Consider the following 22,920-nt stretch of genomic DNA (forward strand, 5'->3'; position numbering starts at 1 on the left):
ATTGAAGCTAAATGAAACTTTTTTTGAATTCAAATAGGACACTTTAAACCTTAAGGATCAAAATAGAATTACGCCCAAATATAAGGGATCAATTTAATACTTTACCCTATAAAAATAGTTATTTTGATGATGTAATATTACGTAATTGAATGCACGCGTAAAACTACTTTACACTCGTCAAAATTAAATTCTTATTGAAAATACATTCAAATGTTACCAAAAAGATTTTCATATATACATATAGTACAGCTGTTCCTGTTAGTTTGATCAGTGATCTTCAGATGTTGGAGGATTAGAATCACTTATGATTGGAACAGAGAAAGTGTCTGATATGGCTTCCCAAGAGGGCATGTCCTCATCGTGCTTCTTGGGTCTCCGATCAAAGAAAGATGGCCTCATTGGTGTTGACACCATTTCAACTTTGAATGTCAACAGTGCCACGATCTCTGACATGGCTGGTCTCAGACCTGCATGAGGCTGTAGGCACAAGAATGCCACGTGGAGTGCTCTCATCACATCCTTCTCCACCAATCCATGTTCCCTTAGCTTTGGATCCACCAGTCCCATCACCATTGATTTCTCATAAAGCTTCCATGCCTATATAGAGTAGAATAATGAACATTTACTTACTCACAACCATATCAAAACATTTAATTTCAATGTGTATTCAACATATCATTTGTATTTGTTGCACAACATTATGTTACTATATTCAAATATTATTAACTTAATTAAGATCATAGTAGAGAAGAGAAGAACTTACATATTCAGGAAGGTATTGCATTTCTGATGGTAAAGTAAGATCTGTATTTTTTCTGCAACTTATAATTTCAAGTACAAGAACTCCAAAACTGTAGATATCAGCCTTTTCTGATAGTTCTCCTCTAATAGCATATTCAGGAGCCGTATATCCTCTAAACAAAAAACAACAATTAAATGAGATAATATTCAATTTGGTCCGAAGTTATACTCGACCCTCAATTTAGTCCTTAAAGTTTTAATTGCCTCAATTTAGTCCCCAAACTTTTCAATTGACTCTGTGACGGAAACTACTGTAGGGACTAACGTAATTAAAATTTGAAAAGTTCAAGGACTAAATTGAGGTTCGAGTGTAACTTTATAGACCAAATTGAGTATTTTCTCACAATTGAATTGTTTGAGTGAATTCATGTTAACCATGAGTTTGAGGAGTACTATTTGAATAAAGTACTTACAATGTTCCAGCAAATTGAGTGCTAAGGTAAGCTTGATCTTCTGGAAAGAATCTTGCTAGCCCAAAGTCTCCAATCTTTGGCTGAAACTTTTCATCAAGAAGAATGTTGCTTGCTTTGATATCTCTGTGGACAATTCTCAAATGCGAATCCTCATGTAGATATTGCAATCCCCTTGCCACTCCAAGAATAATTTGGAATCTAGTGCTCCAATCCAGGAATTGGTCACTTTTTCCTGAAAAAATGAAAATCCAAAATAGCAAGCACATTAATAAGTATGATGAATATTTAGATATGCAACAAAAAGAAGGGATATATATATGGTCGATTTCACGTGAAGTTGATAGTTGAGAGTCAAATTATCTAACGACTCTCAGCTATCAACTTCACGTGAAGTCGACTGCACCTGAGTTTATATACATAGTTATGTACCATATAGGATGCGGTCCAAACTTGTGTTCTTCATGTATTCATAGACAAGAATCCTTTGAGATCCATCAGTGCAACAACCAAGAAGGCGAACAAGATTCTTGTGTTGGATGCTTGTGATTAATCTCACCTCTGCCAAGAACTCTTTTTCTCCTTGTTGGGATTTCTCAGCAGACAATTGCTTAACAGCAACTAGCCTTCCATCTGCCAACTTTCCCTGTCAAAATTCCATGCATATCTCATTGGAAGGACTATATATTTGCATAGTAAAATTGTGTGAAACAAAGTGTGTACCAATACCTGATAAACAGGGCCAAAACCACCACTTCCAAGAAGATTTTTGCTATGAAAATTCCTTGTTGCCCTTCTCAATGTGTTCAAGTTGAAGTGACTAATTGTCCCAAGGCTCCCACTAAAGAAGTCCATTGATCCTATATACAAACTCGCAATATTATGATTTTACGATTCAAATCATGCTGCGATTTCATATTTTACTGCTTTGAGTATTACCTGGCTGTTGTTTGCTTGAAAATGTTACCTTCACCACCTCATCTGCTTTACAGTATAACAGAAATTAATTACAAGCACACAATACAAATATAACATTATTAGTAATACAAAAAAAAAACAGCCAGAACTTGCCTTATTTAGCATTCATTAATTGTCGCAACAATTAATGAATGCTAAATAAAACAACTTACGGCTGTTTTTGGCTGATTTTCTTTGGTTACTAAACATTTTCATTAGTAATAAAAGTAGTTGAATTAATTACCTTGGTGTTGACTCATTATTGAAGGTTCCTTTTCCATTTTCTCCTCTGCCTCTTGTGGTGACCTCCGTTTAATAATCATCCAATAGACAAAGAGAAGAATGAGCAATATGATAAGCACTATTATCCCTCCAAGGAAGAAAAACAATGATGAGTTCTGAGCTCCCATAGAGGATTCAGGATTATTCTCTGCAATAATAATAATAATAATAATCACTCAGTTGAACATTGTTAAACAAATTAAATCTGATTTAGCAAGCATTATAGGCATGATTCCAAATAAGTTGAATACACAACTGGCAACACCACATCCAAGTTTGCGATGTTACACTGAAAAACAAAAAAGAATGAGAGTTGAAGAATGATTCCAAGGTTGTGCCATAGGATTGATCGAAACATTGTTAATATTGTTGCACACTAGAATTCAATTGGAATACAAAAATCCAAATTCCTATACGTTTGTCTCTTCCGGTTGGTTGTAGTTATAAATAATATTAAATTAAATAAAAGGAATATGATATCTGAATCACGGTCATGAGCTGGTGTCTGTGATGCATGTATTCATTCCTTACAACACTTCTCAGTCTCACTTCCATGCTGCTTCCCTTTGATTTGAAACATTCTACACTCTTCCGTGTAATGAATATACTATATACTATAGTTTATATAACTATATATACGAGTGTTATAAAATGAACAAATAAAAAGGTTCAATAATCAATTCCCTAATCACTCTGATTTTGCTTCTAATGCCGTCCTGTTCTATCACTAGTCACCCCAACTATCACGGTCACACCGTACGTTCCACTTCCTTTTTTGTCTTCATGGGCTTTTTTTGTTGGTTAATGATTGCTCGGCCCAAATCTTTTCATGGTTTGTTACCAATCTCTAAAGTTACCAAAATTTATAAACATGGGCGGAACCTCTTACATTTTAAGGGGGCAATGGCCTCCTTGACCAAAAAAAAAAAAAAAAGGGGCAATGACCTTCCAATTTAAAATTTTGAGTAAAGTATTATTTTTGTCTCCAACGTTTGGAGTAAGTCCTATTTATGTCTCTAATATTTAAATCATCCTATTTGTATTCTTAACGTTTATAAAATTGATTCAATGTTATCCTACAATCAATTATATTAACAAATCAGATTATATTTTTCAATTATTCTCACTTGGATGTATTCATTCTCAATTAGGTCTCACTTGGATATGTTCGATTTTAATATTATATACACTATTTGTGTTTAGATTCAATTATGTCCCTAGAAAAGTGAATTATGTAAATGTTGTAGGAATTAGTTTCAATATTTGATGAGCTATTTTTCGGAGTAGATCATCGATTCTATCCTAGACATTTGTATTCTAACTTCAAGAAGAGATTTTTAAAACTTAAACTAAAGCGCTCATGTTGTATAATTAATGGCAGGATAACTGTTCATACCCTGGCCCAATAAATAGGGCCCAGGATCCAAGCAAAGACGCCCAACCCAAAGGGTTGGCCCTCCATCCAGTACCAGCCTTCATCCCAGAAGTCGGTACTGAACACGACCTGTTCCAAAGAAGTCGGATACGAGGGTTAGCTGGCAGATAACACTCATTCGAATGAGTAACTGCCCCTAGAAACCCTCTAACCACTTCATAGAGCCATATCTTAACCTCCCTAAGATATGGGAACGGTTATCCGCCTAAAAAGGTGGCACTACTTCAGCGGTGGTTATTGGTTCGCCACTATAAATACACTGACACCATTCAGGTATCAAAAGGTTCCAATATACTCTCTAACCTGCTCCCACTCTTGCTAACTTAGGCATCGGAGTGTCTTTGCAGGTATCACCCCCCATTCTCTCTCACGCACAAGTCGGACGGAGGAACACCGAGTACCAGGTCCACTCGATAGCCACCTCCTTCACACGTTTGGGCCAACCAACGCCATCCGGCCCATTAATCTCCGATTACCCACCGTAACAATAACATTGAATTACTTTTACAAACGTTAAGGATACAAATATGACGATTTAAACATTAAAGACACAAATATAATTTAGCTCAAACGTTGGGGATAAAAACGATACTTTACTCTAAAATTTTTTAGGTATATAGTTTTTTAATTTTTTATTAGTTCTCGTAATTTTCTTTTTTCTCCTATTCTAAAATCATATTTCCTTTTATATATTGGCCTCTCCAAAAAACTACTCTAGTTCCGCCTGTGATAAACAAAATAATTAGTATGACTAAAAGGATGATTTTCTTGCCCCCAAAAACTTTATAATGGTAAAAGATTTATGGAGAAATACTTGTTACTTATGCTTCGGAGTTTAAAAGGAATTGAGCATGCCTCATTCATCCGTTCATACTTCATGATAACGTGAAACTTAATAATATTCATTTCTATGTTAATGTTTTATTTAATAATATCCCACGTGGTTGTATTAACCCAAGTGCATGTATTCTACAGTAGTCATGTCATGATGGAATTGTCATTTAATTCAGTTTTGTCATTTGTCGAAATTGTGATGATACAATTTAAATTGCAGGGGCGAAAAACCACGTTTTTTAACGTGCATGATTTTATTTATTTTTACCCTTCTTTTGGTCTATTTTGACATTGAATTATTTGATCTGCACAAGTTAACGATGCATGGTGGTTATGGAAAAAATTGGAAACCTTCACTTACATGTATCAATAATTGACTTAATCTTGTTCCATCTATAGTTGAAAAATTAAATGAGCTTATATATACTAGTAATATTAAAGGATAAAGATGGCTAGTACTATATAGCACGCACAATAAAAGACTTCGATCACACAAATTCTTCTTAATTCTCTTTCTATTCCTTATTGTTACAAATAATCCCTCCTTAAAATTGCCATAATAATATAAGGAGGCCACTCAGATAAAGACGTATAAAACGTCTTTTTTTAAAGATGTTTTTCAATAATTAAAATTTAATATATATAATCGATTAAATCATGTTATTTTTGTTAAAATTAGGCTAGACAAATAATTTAACCGATAAAATGGTGAATCAAATATTGAATTGGTCTAAATTAATATTATTTTTTTTATAAAAAATGACTACAATATATTTATTATAGAAAATGATTAAAATGCTCTTATTATATATACATATATATATTAATTTTAAAAATTTAAATCCTAATCCTACGATAGAAAAATAAAGGACTAAAATTTAAAATTCTCAAAATTAATATATATATATATATAAAAGAAGTATTTTAGTTATTTTCTATAATAGGGTATTGTAGTCATTTTCTATAAAAAAAAATATTAATTCAAGATTTGATTCACCATTTTTCGATCAAATTAATTTGTTTAATCTAATTTTGACGAAAATAATACAATTTAATTGATTATATGTGTTAAATTTTAATTATTAAAAAATATTTTTAAAAAAAAATGTTTGCAGCATATATCTTTATTTGAGGGGCTCCCATAATATAATGTAGTTTAGCCAAGAAAAAGGAACACAATTATTATATAGTATATGATATGATGTTGGGATAGGACTTAGATATAGGAGTGATTTGTTAACTCAAATGAAACAAGTGAAGAAAAGAAACATGGCTTTGGTAGTGGATGATGATTGGCTTTGGATGTTGTAGTGGATTGCTATAAAATCTTAAATAAGTTCTCACAAATTTTGTTCCTAAAAAAATCGTATCACCACAAAAATAAAATATATAGATCCTTTCGTTACATTTTTAAAGATTTATTTATCCAAATAAAAATAATAAGTTTGACTAAAATAAAAATTTATATATTTTATTTTTGTAAAATTCAGATCTCAAAGTAATAAATTTTTTTTTGAAAAATAAAAACTCCGATGCAGAATATTTTAGAGACCTATTTAAAAATATACTCAATATTTAATTTACACAATCATTGAAGACAGAATTGTATTGCAGCATGCCTAATTCGTGAGAGTAACCAATTAAGATTGCTTTGACTCGAACAATAATTGGGTCACATATATATTTAAGCTTATGTTATGTGAGGCAATTAACCCAGCTGGTCTATGCAACTGTTGTCAAAGATAGACATGAACTCAAGTGTAGAATTGACCCTTCACCAAACCACCTTTAGGAACAAGCATATCCGTTTCAACTTTGCAACTAGATAACAAAAACATAAAAATATCCAAGCTACTAATATTTTATTAAAGGTGCCTTCTAATAAGATGCTTGATATTATAGTGTTTACAGTAATTATGAAACTTTAACAAGATTGGGAAAATATACTAAAATTATAAAAAGTAATATTGTGAAATAACCTAGTAAGTTTGAAGAGTTAAAAGAAGAAATTATTAAATTATCTAAAATAATGTGTAAAGATAAAATCATGATTTTAATTAATATTATATAGTTCTGATTCCAAGAAGTTTTAAAATTATTAATACAAAATCTTAATTTTATAATAAGTTTTATTCAACAAAATCAAAACCTGGAAATAAATCTATTTCTCATGGATTTTTAAAAAATTGTCCTAATTAATAAATAAAATAAAAATTTAATCTTAAATAATGAAACAAAATCATTAATAAATAAAATTGATCAATTATTTAAAAATATTATTTCAAAACTTTTGTATCTAAGTCAAATCATGATTTTTGAAAAAAGAAAGAAAAATATGTGATCAAATTAAAATGTATTGTCATATGTTTAAAAAAGTAGTAAAATCGTGTTATATCTTAAACAATATTATATATATATATAATAAAATCGTGTTATATCTTAAAACAATATTATATATATATATATATATATATATTGTAACAAAATAAAATCTTTTCAACTTTTTTTTATTTAATAAGGTAAAGAGTGATTTTTCATTTAATTTTATAATAAGCGAGACTAAAAAAAAAATATAAAAAATATTAAAATTTTAAGACTTGTATATTGCGGCGGTTTAAAGCCGCCGCTAATTTATTTGCCGCAAAAAACTAATTCAGCGGTAGTTATACCGGCGGTTGCTGGAAACCGCCGCAAAACCTAATTTCGGCGCCCATAACCATGGCGGTTCTCTGAGTCGCTGGCCTTTGATTTTGCACCGGTTTAAAACCGCCACTAATAATAAAAAACCGCCGCAATGTAGCGCCTCTCTTGTAGTGAAAAATTTAAAATTACACTTTACTCCTTCGATTAAAAAAAATTGAGAGATCCATTCCCCACTGTATATATACCCATAGACATTACTGAATCAACTTTGATTATAGCCTACAAATCATATATGTGAACTTGATCTTTTCCAAAACTCGTTCAACTCATTAATTCTAGTTTAATTTTATTAAAGTTTAATGCTGCTCCCACTTAATCATTTCAATTTGGTACAACCATTTCCTTAAAACTTTGAACTAACCCATTAAGTCATCCTTTACTTTATTTGATATATTTTTTTAGATTGTTCGATACAAGGTCGACCTAAAAGGGAAGAAATAAAATCAACCTATAACAACTATGTATTTCTTTTATCATTGCTATTAAGGATGACAAAACCTTCAAAAAGTGGTTCCAGACAAAAGAAACAGAAATTTAGTCTAACAATAATAAAATCATACATCCAAAACAAAACATAATATATAACAACAATCAGTAATTTTTTTTTTCGAAAATGTTTGGTAACCAAAGAAAATCAATCAAAAACAGCCATAATTTGCCTTATTTAGTATTTATTAATTGTTGCGACAATTAATAAATGCTAAATAAGACAAGTTCTGACCGTTTTTTTTTGTCTCCCTAGCATTACCTTTTTTTTTTACTCTAAATGATATCATTGTACTCATTGCTAACTTACATTTTTCGTATCACATTCACACAAGCCAATTCGCTCATACTTTATCCAATATCTATCTTGTGTATATAAAAAATATTATTTACATAATAAAAATTAACTATCAAATTAGTTATTATATATTTGTATATAAATATATTCATATTATTTAATTTATTTTTAATATATATTTTATACTAATAATTAATTTTGATGATTGAATTTAGTGTGCACCCAATATCATTCAAGTATATGCATTTAAAACTACTATGACATATATTTGAAAAGAATGATAATTTTTTAACAGCTAGAGCTGCTGTAATATTTATAGATTAAATTTAAAGAGATATAAAAAAAATACAAATTTTAACAGTTAGAGGATAATACTTGTAGAACAAAAACTAGCCAAGATTAAGCAAGCGCCTACTTTGGTATTTATTGGTTAATTATTAGTAGTGGGGCTACTCTTTGCCGTAATATATATCAACACGGTATAAGACGTTTGTATTCATACTTAAAATATAAATTAGATAATGAAATCTTTGTATCTATATATATACTCAAAAAGGAATTAATCTCCTTTCCGAAGGAGCCAAAATCTAGGTATTGGTATTGTTAATGGAAGACAACCATGCATATTAATATTCCTGATAGCAAGCAACAAATAATGTGAATGTTAAAATCTATGATGTCCTTTTACTACTTTTTGATATGTACAAAGTTGTTATTGAAACATGTTTAAATGTAATAATTTTAATCACGAAGCTTCCTCCTCAATTATTAATTCATTGGTTAGTGAATTAAATAATTAATTATTGTTAGAAGCATAGTTGTAGAACTTAGCAGAGATATGATATAGTAATTATAAGTGGTGAACAACTATATAGTATTATTACATAATAATACTATATATTTCATTTCTTTTAAGACCGCTATATATTATGATTTATTAGGTTGCGTTTATTTCTGAAAATAAAACAAGACAAGACAAGATATTAAGAACAAAATATAAAAAATAGAGATATAAAATTTTATGTTCTTGTATTTTATTTGGTGATAAATTAGAATAAATTATAAAAATCTAATTTATTTTTATTTTTTTATTCAAAAATTTTAAAATAAAAAATATAATAATAAAAAATATAATTATAAAAAATTAATAAGAATAATAGAAGAAAAAATAAAAAATAAGTTGTGTTTCTTGTTAATGTCTCCGTGTCTTTCCTGTCAGAATGAACACAAAATACATTAATTTAGTGTCTCTAGACACATTATCTCTATCCATACCTTCTCTATCAAACACGATTTTATATCTCTATATTCCTGTCTCAATATCCTGTCTTTATAAACAAACGCAGCCTTAATTATCAAGTAAGCTGCAGGCATAAGGATGAGAATAAGATTTGGAAAGAAATTAATTACAAGTCAATTACAGGAAGATTGCAATTACTTAGGGACATGAATGAAACTCACATTGCAACCACTTCTTCCGTGTGGTCCTCACCACCCCAACACCCTCCATTCTATGCCTGTGCAAACATAGATGCTTTCTTTTTTTGCCCATTTTTTCGTGTACATATTCGATGCTATGAAATGATGACCCACCCTTTTTTTTGTGTGTAATTATTTTGATGGTGATCAAGAAAATTATGTGTTCGACACAAATCACATAATAAAGCAATAATATTCTATGTTCTCTTATTCTTGTCATAAGTTTGAAAATTTCATATTATAATGCGAGTAATTCAATAAAAAAAATTTCGAAATATAAGACCTTAACCTTAAAATTTACATAAATGAAAGCCAACATGTATTACTTGAACTAACTCATAGGTTGGTTGAATTCAATTTATTTAAATATTATTCTTTAATATCAATTATATTGGTGGGGGAAAAGATAGGCCATTAAAATGGTGGCTTTATATATTTGTGTATGTGAAAACTGAAAAGTAGGTCTAAAGTAACAAAACTAATATATTATAACTAGTGAGCTTCAAAGTAATTTAGCATTAGTTCTTGCTGAATAACGTGTTGGGTATTAGTATTCTGAATTAAAAATTAGTATCATAAAGACTATAATATAGTTTATATGTTATGCATTAAAGCATGTATACTAAAAAGAGAGGCATACATATAGTAGCCACTCAAATAATAAAAACGCCTAAAATATTTCTTTTTAAAGACGTTTTTAAGTAATTAAAATTTAATATATATAATTAATTAAATTATATTATTTTTATCAAAATTAGATTAGATAAATTGATTTAGTCAAAAAATTAATGAATTAAATCTTAAATTAGTTTAAATTAATATTTTTTATGAAAAATAACTAAAATATTTTTATTTTATATATATATATTTGGAGAATCCTAAATCATAATCCTTCTCTTCTTTTTCTGTCGTTCTCATAATTAATATATATAATAGAAATATTTTAGTCATTTTTTATAATAAAGATATTATAATCATTTTCTAAAAAAAAGTATTACTTTAGATCGGTTTAAAATTTGATTCATTAATTTTTCGACTAAGTCAATTTATCCAATCTAATTATGATAGAAATAACATAATTTAATTGATTATATATATTAAATTTTAATTGTTAAAAAATATCTTTAAAAAAACGAAATTTTAGGTGTTTTTATTTGAGTGGCTCCTATACTATACTATACTGTACTATATACAATACATGCACAGATGGGAAAAATTTGAAACAACGTCCTAATGAATTAAAATTGAGACAATAAATGAAATGAGAAAAGAGAGAAGGTTGGATCAAAAGTCAGAAGTGACTACACCAGCCAAGAAGAAGAAGAAGGAAGCGTATGCGATATTCTACTTGTCATAAATGGTGAGAAATGCATCTAAATATATTACTAGTAACCAGCTTTGCACGAAAGCAACATTTGACCAGTGTAAGACCCAATCTTAGCACAAAGCTTGAAACTAGAAACTTCTAATTTTCTCTATTATTCTCTTAACTTTATTATATATATAGCCCCAAGTCCAAATAAACCGGTGATTCCTTTTATAAACTCGTAAATAATAAACAAATCTGTATCCATTGAACACTAAGACCATTGTTTTTATGTACGTCACCACGTTTGAAAGTTGAAACTACTCTCCCCCCTCCCTTGACATTATAGTACGAATTATTTCAATTTCTAAGCTAAGAGCTCATGAAGGTTATTAATTCATTGACCTAACTACTATTCACAATTTTAATTTCACATACATAATATATAAAACTGATTGTATGCATGTATGTTTGTTACATATTTATTATTGAATAGTACAAGTTTGACGTTAGGCAGAAAGGTGTTAATCAAGGGCACTCCAAACTAGAGGTACATTATTAATTAGGGTAAAGTATGCCTTTTTTTTCCCTAAACTTTGGCAACAGTTTTAAAAATATTTCTAAATTTTATTTTGTTTTAATTTTATCTCAAAAATTTTTTATTTGTATCAAATATACCATCGACGGCTAAATTTTAAAAAAAATTTAAGACCAATTTAACAATAATGCATGAAAATTATGCTTGATTTGCTTGTATTGAGAGTTGTTCTTATGAAATTGTTATTGAATCGGTCTTAAATTTTTTGAAAAATTAGCCGTCAGGGGTATATTTGATGCAAATCGAAAATTTTTGGGACAAAATTAAAACAAAATAAAACTTAGAGGTATTTTTAAATTTTTTGTCAAACTTCAGGGACAAAAAATATAGTTTACCCTTATTAATTATTCATTAAATACCATCACATATAGTGCATGGTGAAAACTTAGATGGAGTCAACTTCACGCAAAGTTGATACTTGAGAGCCGTTAAATAAAAATATAGTCAAATCAATTAAATCATCTAACAACTCTCATATATTAACTTCACGTGAAATCCACTGCACCTGAGTTTCCACAATAACGCATTTGTCTATTTATGATACAATCAACTGAAAGATGACTAGTACAACCTAGACAGCTGCCATCCGATAATTTTTCAAGTGGGTAGAAAAATCAATGTGTGTCCTAAGAACTCATCATACAAAAAGAGCTATTAAAATTGAATCTAGTTAAATACATACATATATAGCACTTGGATATAGATGAGTCCTGATTATATAGCTGGCATGGTCCCTACCTCTGAGGGCTGAGGCAGCCATTCCATGAAAGCCAAGTCAACTCAATTCTTTCTTCTATTTGCATTGTTCTTACACGCTTGTAGTTTCTTCTCAACCACTTCCACCACCACCTTCCAAAACCCAATGACCCCTCACTTTCATAATTGCCTTCTCAATCTCTTAATACACACTCCTTCTATTCCCTATATATATATATAACTTTGCATGCACATCATCACTCATATACTTCTCTTGGCTTCTTTTGCTTCCTTCTCTCTCTCTATACATATTTGCCTCCTATTTGCCAACCAAATCAAATTAAAGGAACCATAATTAATATGGGGATTGAGGTACTTATTATTAATAGTGTTCTCCTTATAGGGTTTGCGGTTGCTGCATCCGCAGGTAACTTCAACCAAGACTTTGAAATTACATGGGGTAATGACCGTGCCAAAGTTCTCAACAACGGACAGCTTCTGACGCTGTCCCTTGACAAGGCCTCCGGCTCCGGCTTCCGTTCCCGGAACGAGTACCTGTTTGGAAAGATCGACATGCAGCTTAAACTTGTTCCTGGTAATTCAGCAGGCACAGTCACAGCCTATTATGTAAGTATATAATATAATCCTTAATTAGTTTACATTTATGTGTATCTTAACTCATAAGTTAATAACCATATATGCATGCATCTATCTGATTGGTTGCAGCTAAGTTCACTTGGTGACACTCACGATGAGATAGACTTTGAATTTCTGGGGAACTTGAGTGGTGAACCATACACTCTGCACACGAATGTATTCACGCAAGGGAAAGGCAACAGAGAACAACAGTTCCATCTATGGTTCGACCCCACCAAGGACTTCCATACTTATTCTCTTCTTTGGAATCCTCAAAGCATCATGTATGCATATACCATATTAAACTAATATTGATTATTATTAAACTATAACTATAACTATAACTATAACTATATATTATTATCATCAGATTCTCTGTGGACGGCACACCAATAAGGGAGTTCAAGAATTGGGAATCAAAAGGAGTTCCATTTCCTAAGAATCAAGCAATGAGGATATACTCAAGTCTATGGGACGCAGAAGATTGGGCCACAAGGGGTGGGCTTGTGAAGACTGATTGGACCCAAGCCCCATTCACAGCCTCATACAAAGGCTTCAATGCACAAGCTTGTGTTTGGAGCTCTTCTTCAGGCTCCTCTTGTTCTTCAAAACAAGGCCAATCATGGTTCACTCAGTCACTTGACTCAACTGGGCAAGCAAGAATCCAGTGGGTTCAGAAGAACTACATGATCTACAATTACTGCACTGATACCAAACGATTCCCACAAGGCCTTCCTCCTGAATGCACCCTTGCATGATCAACACGTTTCTTATCATTTCTTTGCCCTGTCTTGTATAAATTGAATAAACAAACAAAAACCTAGGATCTTCCGTTTATATTTTATATATACTTTATTTATTAGGCATTCTACTCTCTGCAATCCAGATTCGTTGTAATTTTTGGTTATGAATAATAAACTTGTTTAGATTGTTAAACAACATTATAAAAGAAATGTGGACCATGTTTACAAATTCACGGCTGTTCTTTCTTCTACAAGTCAAGGGTCAAATAAACACATATTAGAAGTAGAACCATGAGGTATATGATGTTTTATCTACGTTCTTGCTTGATCAAGACTCAAGATAATTCCTCCAAATTAATGTTGGCATAGAAACTTGGCCAATTGTTGAGTTTACCTACATATATTTGAATGTTTCGGTACAAATACAGATCTAAGTAATAAGACGACCAAGTTTAATGTTCTAAACCTCTTCTGTTGCTAAACACAGTGACACAACCCCAACACAATGCAAATGAGATTCTTTGATGCCTTAGCTCGTAGCAATCACAATCACAATCACAAATCAAATGCAAAATGGCCATCACCATAAGCTATTATTATCCGGTTCATCATTCGAACGTGACTGTGGATTCATTCCATTGAATTAACTCGAGAAGAAAGCGAAAACACTCGATGGGGAACTGGGAACCAAAAAGTTATGCTTTCACCAGAAAAGAACAAATTTATGTACTACTAGAAGTTGATATTACACACTGCGCTTTGTTAAAAACAAATTCTTCAATGGTTAGACACTTTTGAGATTATCACTAGTTCTGCAATTCTGTGATTGAGCTCAAGATTGAGAGGAAAGAAATGTAAGAAAAACCTTAAAATAATGTAACTATAAAGCTATGGGCCATGAACACGACATAAAAGAAGAAAATGATAATTGTAAGCTCTTCCTACAATATCTATAGCACCAAAATTGAATTTTTATGTTTATGTTTCGACAAGAGAGGGCTACTTTTATTTACAGAGACAGAAACTCAAAACACCTATAAAATAAACTGCCTCAACAGAAGAAAGTTATCACAGATTAATCTTATAATTTCACCCAGTGGAAGAACCAGAGCACTGCAAATCCAAATGCGCTTTACCTTAACACACCATGCCATAGGTAAACTGGTTGATTTCATTACCACCGAGGAATCAGCACTCACCTTTTCCGCAGACCCTTTCGACCTCCCTGTTAATCATCAGAAGCAGGGTATCATTCAAATAACACCAACACAATTTAAATCAGAGAACCATCATTCTCAATTTCTCATCAGCCTTAAACATAACACAGTGGCAAGCAGGGACGCAGCTGATTGACTCTTTCACAAAGCCCCCCATGCAATTTACAAATAATACAAATCCTCTAATTATCCACATCTTTCAAAATGGCTCTCACAAAATTCTTGTGGCTTTGATGCCGAATCCGCAATAATTTCAATTATCTTTGATAATTGAGAGGATGAACAAGAAAACAACATAAAAATTTTGAAAATTAATAAACCAATAAAGCTTTTATCCTCCTCTAGTATGACCAAGTGACGTCTTTCAGCCACAAAACATAAGGAAAAGAATCAATGCCAAGCACTTGAAATCATTTCACTAGAACAACAAACATAGCATAGCAAGCAATGATAGTGAGAAGTAGATGAACTACATATTAATCAACATCGCAATCTTGAAGGCATGGCCTCAACTCCAAGTCAATTTGCTTTCACTTGGTGCAGAACTCAATTATCACAATAAACTCCCAAGAATTTCATAATAATGACAAAAAAAAAAAGGAAGACAATCATGTCAAAACAAAGTCGTATAACCATACGAAGCAAATCATGCAGAACGAGTTCTTAATTTCTTCAGTCTTTTGACAGATCCGACAACACCCTTAATGACCCTCCTCGCCTTCTTCGCTTTTGGCTTCTTGGTAGGAGGAAGCATCTCCCTGATAGGACCTGGGGGCACACCCTTTTTGAGTGCACTTCCTCTGGGAGCAGCAGAAGGAGGCAACCTCAGGCTCTGAGGAGGTAAAGGAGTGTGTGGCTTCCACACCAAGTTACTTTTCATGGAAAATCTTACCTTCTTGGCGCTCTTCTCCCCATTCATTGCCACAGCAGCGTCATCATCAGCATCTCCACCATCAATTTCAGAATCCTGGGACTTCTTTCCTTTCAAATTTTTCGTTCTCTTCCTCTTCTTAGACATAGCTCCAGCAGATGTAGAATGAGGACTATCACAGGCACTTGCAACACCATCATCATCTAAACCTTCTTCAGCAGCAACCTTCTCAAACTGCTTCTGGAGGTTTGACATCACAGCCTCATTCAACAGTAGAGTGCCCTCATCATCAACCTGTTTGCCATTCAAATCACCACCATTCTCATCAGCTACATTTTCACTGTCATCCTCGGCTTTGCCACCCTTCTTCTTCGTCTTTGCTTTCTTAACACCACCAACCTTATTATCCTTCTTACACTTCTTCAACACCTTACCATTAGCAAGGTCCTCGCCCTCCGCCTTGGCCTCCAGAGCATCCACCTCCATGCCATTACAAACGGGAACCAAAATTGGCACTTCCTCATCATCATCCTGATCAACAGAATCCGGAATTGAGAACTCAAATCCAGAGGCGGCAGCATCCTTCTCAAGCTTCAAAAACTGTTCATGAAGCCCAAACAATACCTTCCTATTCCCTTGACAACACCCAGGATCTGAACCAATACCATAAAGCTTACCAGAAAACCCCATAACCAAACCCACAGTCCCAAGAACCGCAACATCGTCCCCCGAAGCAACCTCCTCGCCAGCCTTCCTTGCCTCCAACAATCTCCTCCCATTCTTCAGCAACACATCAAACAAGCCAGACTTAATCTTCCCTAACAAAACCCTATCAGGCACCCTCCCCATAACAGAATAAAACGGTGCAAACAGAATATCGAGAACCTCAACTCTAACAGGCAGAAACGGCCTAAGCTCCTCCAGAAAAACAGTGGCAAAATGGTAATTAACGCCATTACTACCCTGAAACTTATCCTCGGCGGAGAAAGTGCCCTTGTCCAAAACGTCGGCGTACCGGCGAACAAGTTCCAAATCCCAGGAATTCTTTTTCAAGAGAGAGAAGAGAGTAGAAATAAACCTGCGGATGAGAAGGTAGAACTTGTCGAGGCGGAGGGCGTCAATGGAAGGCCACTCGCGGCGCATGGTGAGGAAGAAGGTGGAGAGGTACTGGAGAGAGAAGGGGGTGGAGGAGAGAGAGAGGAGGAGAGAGGAGAGGCGGTTGGCGAGTTCGGCCTGAGGGAGGGGCTTGTCGGAGTGCCAGAAGCAGTAGAAGAGACCCTTCCAAAGCTTCTTGGCGTCGTCGTCGGAGAGGTGGTCGGAGAGGGAAGGGAGCCATGTTTTGAGGAGAACGCGGAGAGCCCTGTCGCGGGTGGTTTTGTTGCAGCACGCTAGCTGCTTTACCAGTGAACGACCCATTTGTTGCTCGGAATCGTTCTCCATTGGGATCGGGGGAGCACTTGGAGATGCAGAAAACCCTAACCTAGTGGAGAGACGAGGTTGACGAGCCCAGATAACAGAGGCCAGGAGGGATTTTGGGGTTTTTAGGGATTTAAACTTAGCTTTGCAAAAACCCTAAACGCTGAGAAAGAAAATACTCTCTTTTTTTTTTTTTTTATGTTTTACTTTTTGAATTTAATTTTGATAAATTATAAAATAATTTTTCACATATATTCAATTAGATAATATCACATCAATAAAAATATTTTTTTTTTTATATTTGACTACGTAAATAATAATTCAAAAACGAATGTAATTACATAACTATATAAAATGATTTATACTATCAATATATTAAAATTAAATTTATTTATTTTATACATTTTTTATAACATTCTCTAATAAATTATGAAAAATGTTAAAGTGCTAACCGAATTTATTATTTTTAATAATAATTAATTAAAAAATATAGACTAAAAATAATGATAAAAATAATAAACTTTACTGATTTTTGTAATCTATTATTTGAATGTTGTAAGATATCTTTATGCGTTCTCTGAATATTAAAATTAGTATCCAATTTAATTTAGTTAGGTAGTAATATTATAACATAGTGTTCAAGGTGTACTACTTAAGGCCAATGAGTAATAGCTCAAATGGCATAGTCTCCCCATACTCAATTAAAAAGTTGCGAGTTCGAGACTCATATCTTTGGTAAAAAAAAAAAAAAAAAAAAGTGTACTACTTAAGAAATTCATAAAATTTCCCGTATTGTAATTTGTATATATGTGTTGGCCGGGATAATATAAATGTATGTTTAATTAAAAAAAAAGTCAATAAATTACATGAGAAAGACAAAGTTTTCCTCCAAAAAAGGCGAATAATATACATTCCTTTAGGAAATATCTATACACACATTTTATTTTTACGAAACAAAAAATGAGAATGAAAAGGAGGAAACACTATGATGCGTAAGGCATAAGTTTGTTGATGGAGACACTAGGTAACTCGTCTTTGATGAGATAGCATTATTATCATTATCACTGAATGGAATAGGTCTTGAAACAACTGGCTTCCATTTCCATATAAGATTAGCATACTCAGGATGATCTACAAAGGGATTCCGATTATGCTGATACATTTTGCATATTCTTTCATTTCTCAACTTCTCTTCCCTCGAAGGGGGATCCACTTCGTTCCACTTCAATAATGTGGAAAGCAACCCCATCTCCCTGTTCTCTGCACCAAACACACAATTGTTACTTCCCTTTCAACTTTAAGGTACAGCATAAATTTACCTTGCCCAAAAAAGTAATGAAAGCTAGAGAGCATCAATTTTCTTTCTTGAAATACTTAAGCATCAATTTGACAAAATGACAGCACAAGATATAGTTAAACAGATTGAGAAGATATTTTCTTTCAGAAGTTACTACTTTTATTTTAACTTATTATAAAAGAACTAAAAACAATTCGAGAAATGAAAATTGAATTGTATTGCTTGTCATATCAGATGCCAAGTTTGTTATTACACTCACGGATAAACAAGAGATGATAAAATCACTATCTAATGAAATGAATACCCTGGGTTGACAAAACCAAATACACAAGCAAGATAAAGCACACTGAAATTTTGAGAAACGTGCAAAGCATATACATTCCCGCTGGGAAACTTTGGTCAGCAATCTAAGCATTGCAGCTGAATGAAAAGTTGAAAACAATAGCCCAACCTACCAATATTTGGAGTATCTGAGAGGCGAAGACCTGGATTTCCCCCCGGTTGCTGAAACCCATAAGCGACTGCCATGTACATTAAAGCCCTTGCGATATCCCCTCTAACCTGAGGTTAATTAGTCTAACTTCAGATGTATATCCAAAACAAAATTTGAATAAATATGTCCATATGAACTGACATCACAGGCTCACAGCTAATTGGAAAACAGACTGATTTAAGTACTTAATTCCCACCATATACCTATATGATCATCCTTTAACATCTGATATTAGCTCTCCAGGTACCATTCGAGTTACTCGTGAACATCAATTAGAACAATTTTAATAGAAATCCAATGTGTCCAACTAAAATGGCTAAGCTCAGGTGCTATAATTCTGAAGTGACAAAGTATAGTGACATACCGGATATGACTGTACTACCAAGCCATATCTCTTTTCAATTCATTGCAGGATCAGAAATTAGCTACAATTTGCTCAAAAAATACAGAAAAGGTTACCCTTGCAGGCGGTGCCCACCTCTGCTTGTCTGTTTCAGTGTCCAATGCAGCTTCTTTGTTTGCTGGACTCAAACATTTGTTTGAGCTAGTCATGCATTCACCATAATACTTATTTCCCCTTGATGAATTGACTGCAAGAAACTTGTAATATAAAATGAAATGGCAATATTGATTTTCTAAAATATCGAGCAGTGGATTTTCTTACCATTGACATCAGAAGGGCGAATATTGTGTAAATCAGTCAAAGCAGGACCTGCCATCAACCCATAAGAACGAGGCCATAGATGCTCCCCTGTAAAAGCTTAATGTCAATGAGTGGATTGATCCCCCCCCCTTTTCTCTCCCCGAACACTTAACCACTCAACCAATAAATAAATAATCTTCTCGAGCACAAAAATTGCTAGCTATAAAGGGTGCTTGATCAAAATGCATGTATATTTACCAGGTTATGCTACGCGTACACCAAAATTAGCCACCAAAGTCAGCCACCAGTATAAAATACATGCTAGAATACAAATACACATTGAAAATAAATTAAACCATATATGTATTTATACACAAATACATTGGTGGCTGATTTTAGTGACTGATTTTGGTGTACAAATAGCATTTCTCATATTTACCCTATGGTATCATCAAAAGAGAACAAGGCATGCTACAGAAAGCACTAAAAGCAACTGATAAAAATGTATAGGTAAATAAGATTGGTGAGAAACTAACATCCTACATGGAAAGTCCAACAAATTGTTTAGTTGACTCACTATTCCATCCCTGCGGTTTTCCTGACAATCGTTTTGAGACAACTCTCAATGAGTATATTTCCACTCTGCACAGAGCATACATGAAAAATCAGTTAGATATCATAAACAAAAGACATTACTAAATGAAATTACAAAGTCCATACATCCCCGACGAAGCTTCTGGATTATCAATATCAGCAGCATCAAGAATCTTGAGGGCATCCCACACCTGTAAATTAGATTGTAATAATTTCAGATCTACAGATTTTGAATGAAGTGGCGTACACAATTAAGAGGCGGAAGGACCTCTTGATAGGACAAGGAATGGTGAGGGGCAACGATGCTGTTCAATTTCTTCTTGAGTGATTCACCTCTTAAATGCATGACAGGGGAATAATAAGCATCAATGTGCTCGCAGGCATAAGAAGTAGAGGAAGCTGGATAGGCAGAAGGTGCAGCAACGAGATTGAGAGAGAGCAAGTAAAAGGAGATAAGTCTAGAAAACCATCTCCACCAAATATCACCAAAACATGTTAGCCACCACAGTTGTACCCTAAACGAAAGGTAGAAGTAGTTAGCTTCACAAGATTTTCAGAAATGTTTAATTTGGTGCGGATCTCGAAAAAAAGAAAGATCAAACCTGTGGTGAGTAGTGGAAGTTGGAATGGCCGTGTTTCGAAGGGTTGACGTGGCAGAGCAGTGGTGGAGGATAGGGTTTGCGGTCGGTGGTGAATGGAGGTAAGGAGTGGCGGTTGTTGGGAAGAGGCGGGTCGAAAATGAGGGAAGTGGTAAGGGTCTAGTGCCATTGATGCTGTTCCTCATCTTCAAGGAATACCATTATCTTATCCGTACACCATAAATTAACGGAAACTCCTCATCGCGGGTTTTTTTTTTTTTTCTTCTCTAACAATTAAATAACTGGTATCTTGGCCTGCCAGTCTACGTGTGTGTACGTTCAATAAAGTCAACTAGAATCCGTGTGTTTTGTTTCAAAAGAAAATTAATTATTACTATTTTACTAGTTAGTGAGTTAATCATTCACTAATTCAAGTTGGATGATATTTGTGTAGAGCTACTCACGTGTGTTAAGTTTAGATTTCTTGGAAGCTTCGGTTTTTGTTTGATAAAATTTTTATTCATAAACCCAGAAATTATTTTACATTTAAAATTATGTTTAAAGAAATTCTTCATGTACAAGTATTTTTCCATACAAGTTATATAAGTCATGTATTTCTTTTTTTTTTTTTTTTTTCTATGCCTCCTCTTTTTCTTCTCCTTTTTCTTCTTTTTCTGTGCTTCTTCTTCTTCGTTTTTGAAGTGTTTCATCTTCATCGTCGTGTTTCTCCTCATTCTTCTTTTGATTTTGCAACATTATGTATTTTTTTCTTCTTTGTTTGATTTTTTTCTCCCAAAAAGAATTATGAGAATGTGAAATAAGAAAATGAAGAAGAAGAAGAAGATGAGGAGGAGAAAGAGGAAGAGTTCTAAATTATGCATAAGGTAACGAATTTTGGGTGTATTTTTTAAATCATTTGGGTGTATTTCTGTAATCCTTTGGGTGTATTTCTATAATCGTTTGGCTGAATTCCTGTAATCGGTTGGGTGTATTCTTGTAATCTTTTGGGTGTATTTCTGAAGTTCCATTATCTTCACGATTTCAAAGCTTGATTTCAGAAAAAAAATAAAGCAAAAATACCAATGATAAACGCAAATAAAACAACGAATGAAAATGTAAAGAGAAAACGCACGAATGAGATCGAACAAATTTGACAAGAAACTCATTTTCATGGAGGAGGAAGAAGAAGAATAGTAGAAGAAGAAGAAGGAGAAGAAGAAGAAAGAGGAGGAGAAGAAGGAAGAACGCGAAAGACGCTATGGAAATCGTATATGGGCTAGCGTGCTTTTTGTTAAGTTGTATGTGTAGCACTCCTCTTATGTTTATAATCTTTATTTATCTTTTATCGATTTTATCTTTTATACATATTATTATGTTATTTATGAAATTCTTATTTTCTGTTTATATGAACTTTTTTCTATTATTTATTATTTTTGCTTTTTGTTAATTATTTGTTTGATATTATATATTTTTATAATTGTGATTTTTTATATTATTTTTTATTATCTTTTTATAATATAATTTATTGATTCTATTAGGTAAAGTAAATTAAATAAAAAATTAATCATAAATAATAAAATAATAATAAAAAATTATAACATACTAAAAAAGAGTATTAAGAGTACTAAAAATATATTATATAAAAAATATTATCAAAATTTTTTTGATTTATTTCAATCACTACCAAAGTAAATATTTAATTTTTTTACTATTCTTAGTACTCTTTAAAATTTATATTTTGTTAGTTTTAATTAAAAATATATTTGTCAATTTTTATATGTTATTTTTTATTTTAGTATATAAATATTAATTTTATTATAAAATTAATTAATAAGATTTATTTAAATATTTAAATTAAAATAATAAAATAATATACAAAAATTATTTAAGTTGATGTCTATTTTTTTTTATTTAAACAACATTTATTTTACTATGATCTATTTTGATATAAACATTGTCAAATATAAATTACTTTAATATAAATTTACTTTTCATTAAAATCAAATTTGCAATCTCAATTTTACACGAATTTCTATTTATAAACTGTAATCCAAACAAACAATTAATTCTAATTGTGTACTCAAATTAACTTACAAGTCAATAAAGCGTTTTTTAAATTTTATTTATGGTAAAAGTAAGGGGTAACC

At 32.3% G+C, this 22,920-nt stretch overlaps 4 protein-coding genes across 6 annotated transcripts; 1 reads left to right on the plus strand and 3 right to left on the minus strand.

The window, feature by feature from the left end:
- Positions 1 to 164: 164 nt before the first annotated feature.
- LOC112723621 (cold-responsive protein kinase 1-like) lies at positions 165 to 2,864 on the minus strand. Its single transcript, XM_025775051.3, has 7 exons — positions 2,413 to 2,864; positions 2,151 to 2,192; positions 1,941 to 2,071; positions 1,644 to 1,857; positions 1,215 to 1,446; positions 764 to 914; positions 165 to 597 (listed from the first exon to the last, which is right to left on the minus strand). Exons 1-7 carry the CDS (start codon positions 2,576 to 2,578, stop codon positions 268 to 270), a joined length of 1,266 nt encoding a protein of 421 aa, XP_025630836.1. The 5' UTR covers positions 2,579 to 2,864; the 3' UTR covers positions 165 to 267.
- Positions 2,865 to 12,261: 9,397 nt separating this feature from the next.
- Positions 12,262 to 13,874, plus strand: LOC112723624 (probable xyloglucan endotransglucosylase/hydrolase protein 23). The gene is made up of 3 exons (XM_025775056.2): positions 12,262 to 12,912; positions 13,012 to 13,205; positions 13,292 to 13,874. Exons 1-3 carry the CDS (start codon positions 12,646 to 12,648, stop codon positions 13,677 to 13,679), a joined length of 849 nt encoding a protein of 282 aa, XP_025630841.1. The 5' UTR covers positions 12,262 to 12,645; the 3' UTR covers positions 13,680 to 13,874.
- Positions 13,875 to 14,575: 701 nt separating this feature from the next.
- Positions 14,576 to 17,919, minus strand: LOC112723622 (uncharacterized). Of its 2 annotated transcripts, none has more exons than XM_025775053.3 (2): positions 15,774 to 17,919; positions 14,576 to 14,889 (listed from the first exon to the last, which is right to left on the minus strand). In XM_025775053.3, the coding sequence occupies exons 1-2, from the start codon at positions 17,190 to 17,192 to the stop codon at positions 14,860 to 14,862; spliced, it is 1,449 nt and encodes a 482-aa protein (XP_025630838.1). In that variant the 5' UTR covers positions 17,193 to 17,919; the 3' UTR covers positions 14,576 to 14,859. The 2 variants fall into 2 exon arrangements, with proteins under 2 accessions (XP_025630838.1, XP_025630837.1); XM_025775052.2 differs by having other exon boundaries at positions 15,520 to 17,919.
- Positions 17,920 to 17,942: 23 nt separating this feature from the next.
- LOC112723623 (uncharacterized) lies at positions 17,943 to 21,117 on the minus strand. Of its 2 annotated transcripts, none has more exons than XM_025775055.3 (8): positions 20,798 to 21,117; positions 20,464 to 20,710; positions 20,322 to 20,386; positions 20,179 to 20,243; positions 19,623 to 19,709; positions 19,418 to 19,548; positions 18,921 to 19,026; positions 17,943 to 18,421 (listed from the first exon to the last, which is right to left on the minus strand). In XM_025775055.3, the coding sequence occupies exons 1-8, from the start codon at positions 20,977 to 20,979 to the stop codon at positions 18,393 to 18,395; spliced, it is 912 nt and encodes a 303-aa protein (XP_025630840.1). In that variant the 5' UTR covers positions 20,980 to 21,117; the 3' UTR covers positions 17,943 to 18,392. The 2 variants fall into 2 exon arrangements, with proteins under 2 accessions (XP_025630840.1, XP_025630839.1); XM_025775054.3 differs by having other exon boundaries at positions 17,943 to 18,428; positions 20,798 to 21,108.
- Between the last annotated feature and the right edge of the window lie 1,803 nt (positions 21,118 to 22,920).

The sequence above is a fragment of the Arachis hypogaea genome, chromosome 11, assembly GCF_003086295.3.
Source record: "Arachis hypogaea cultivar Tifrunner chromosome 11, arahy.Tifrunner.gnm2.J5K5, whole genome shotgun sequence".
In the NCBI taxonomy this organism is placed as follows: domain Eukaryota; kingdom Viridiplantae; phylum Streptophyta; class Magnoliopsida; order Fabales; family Fabaceae; genus Arachis; species Arachis hypogaea.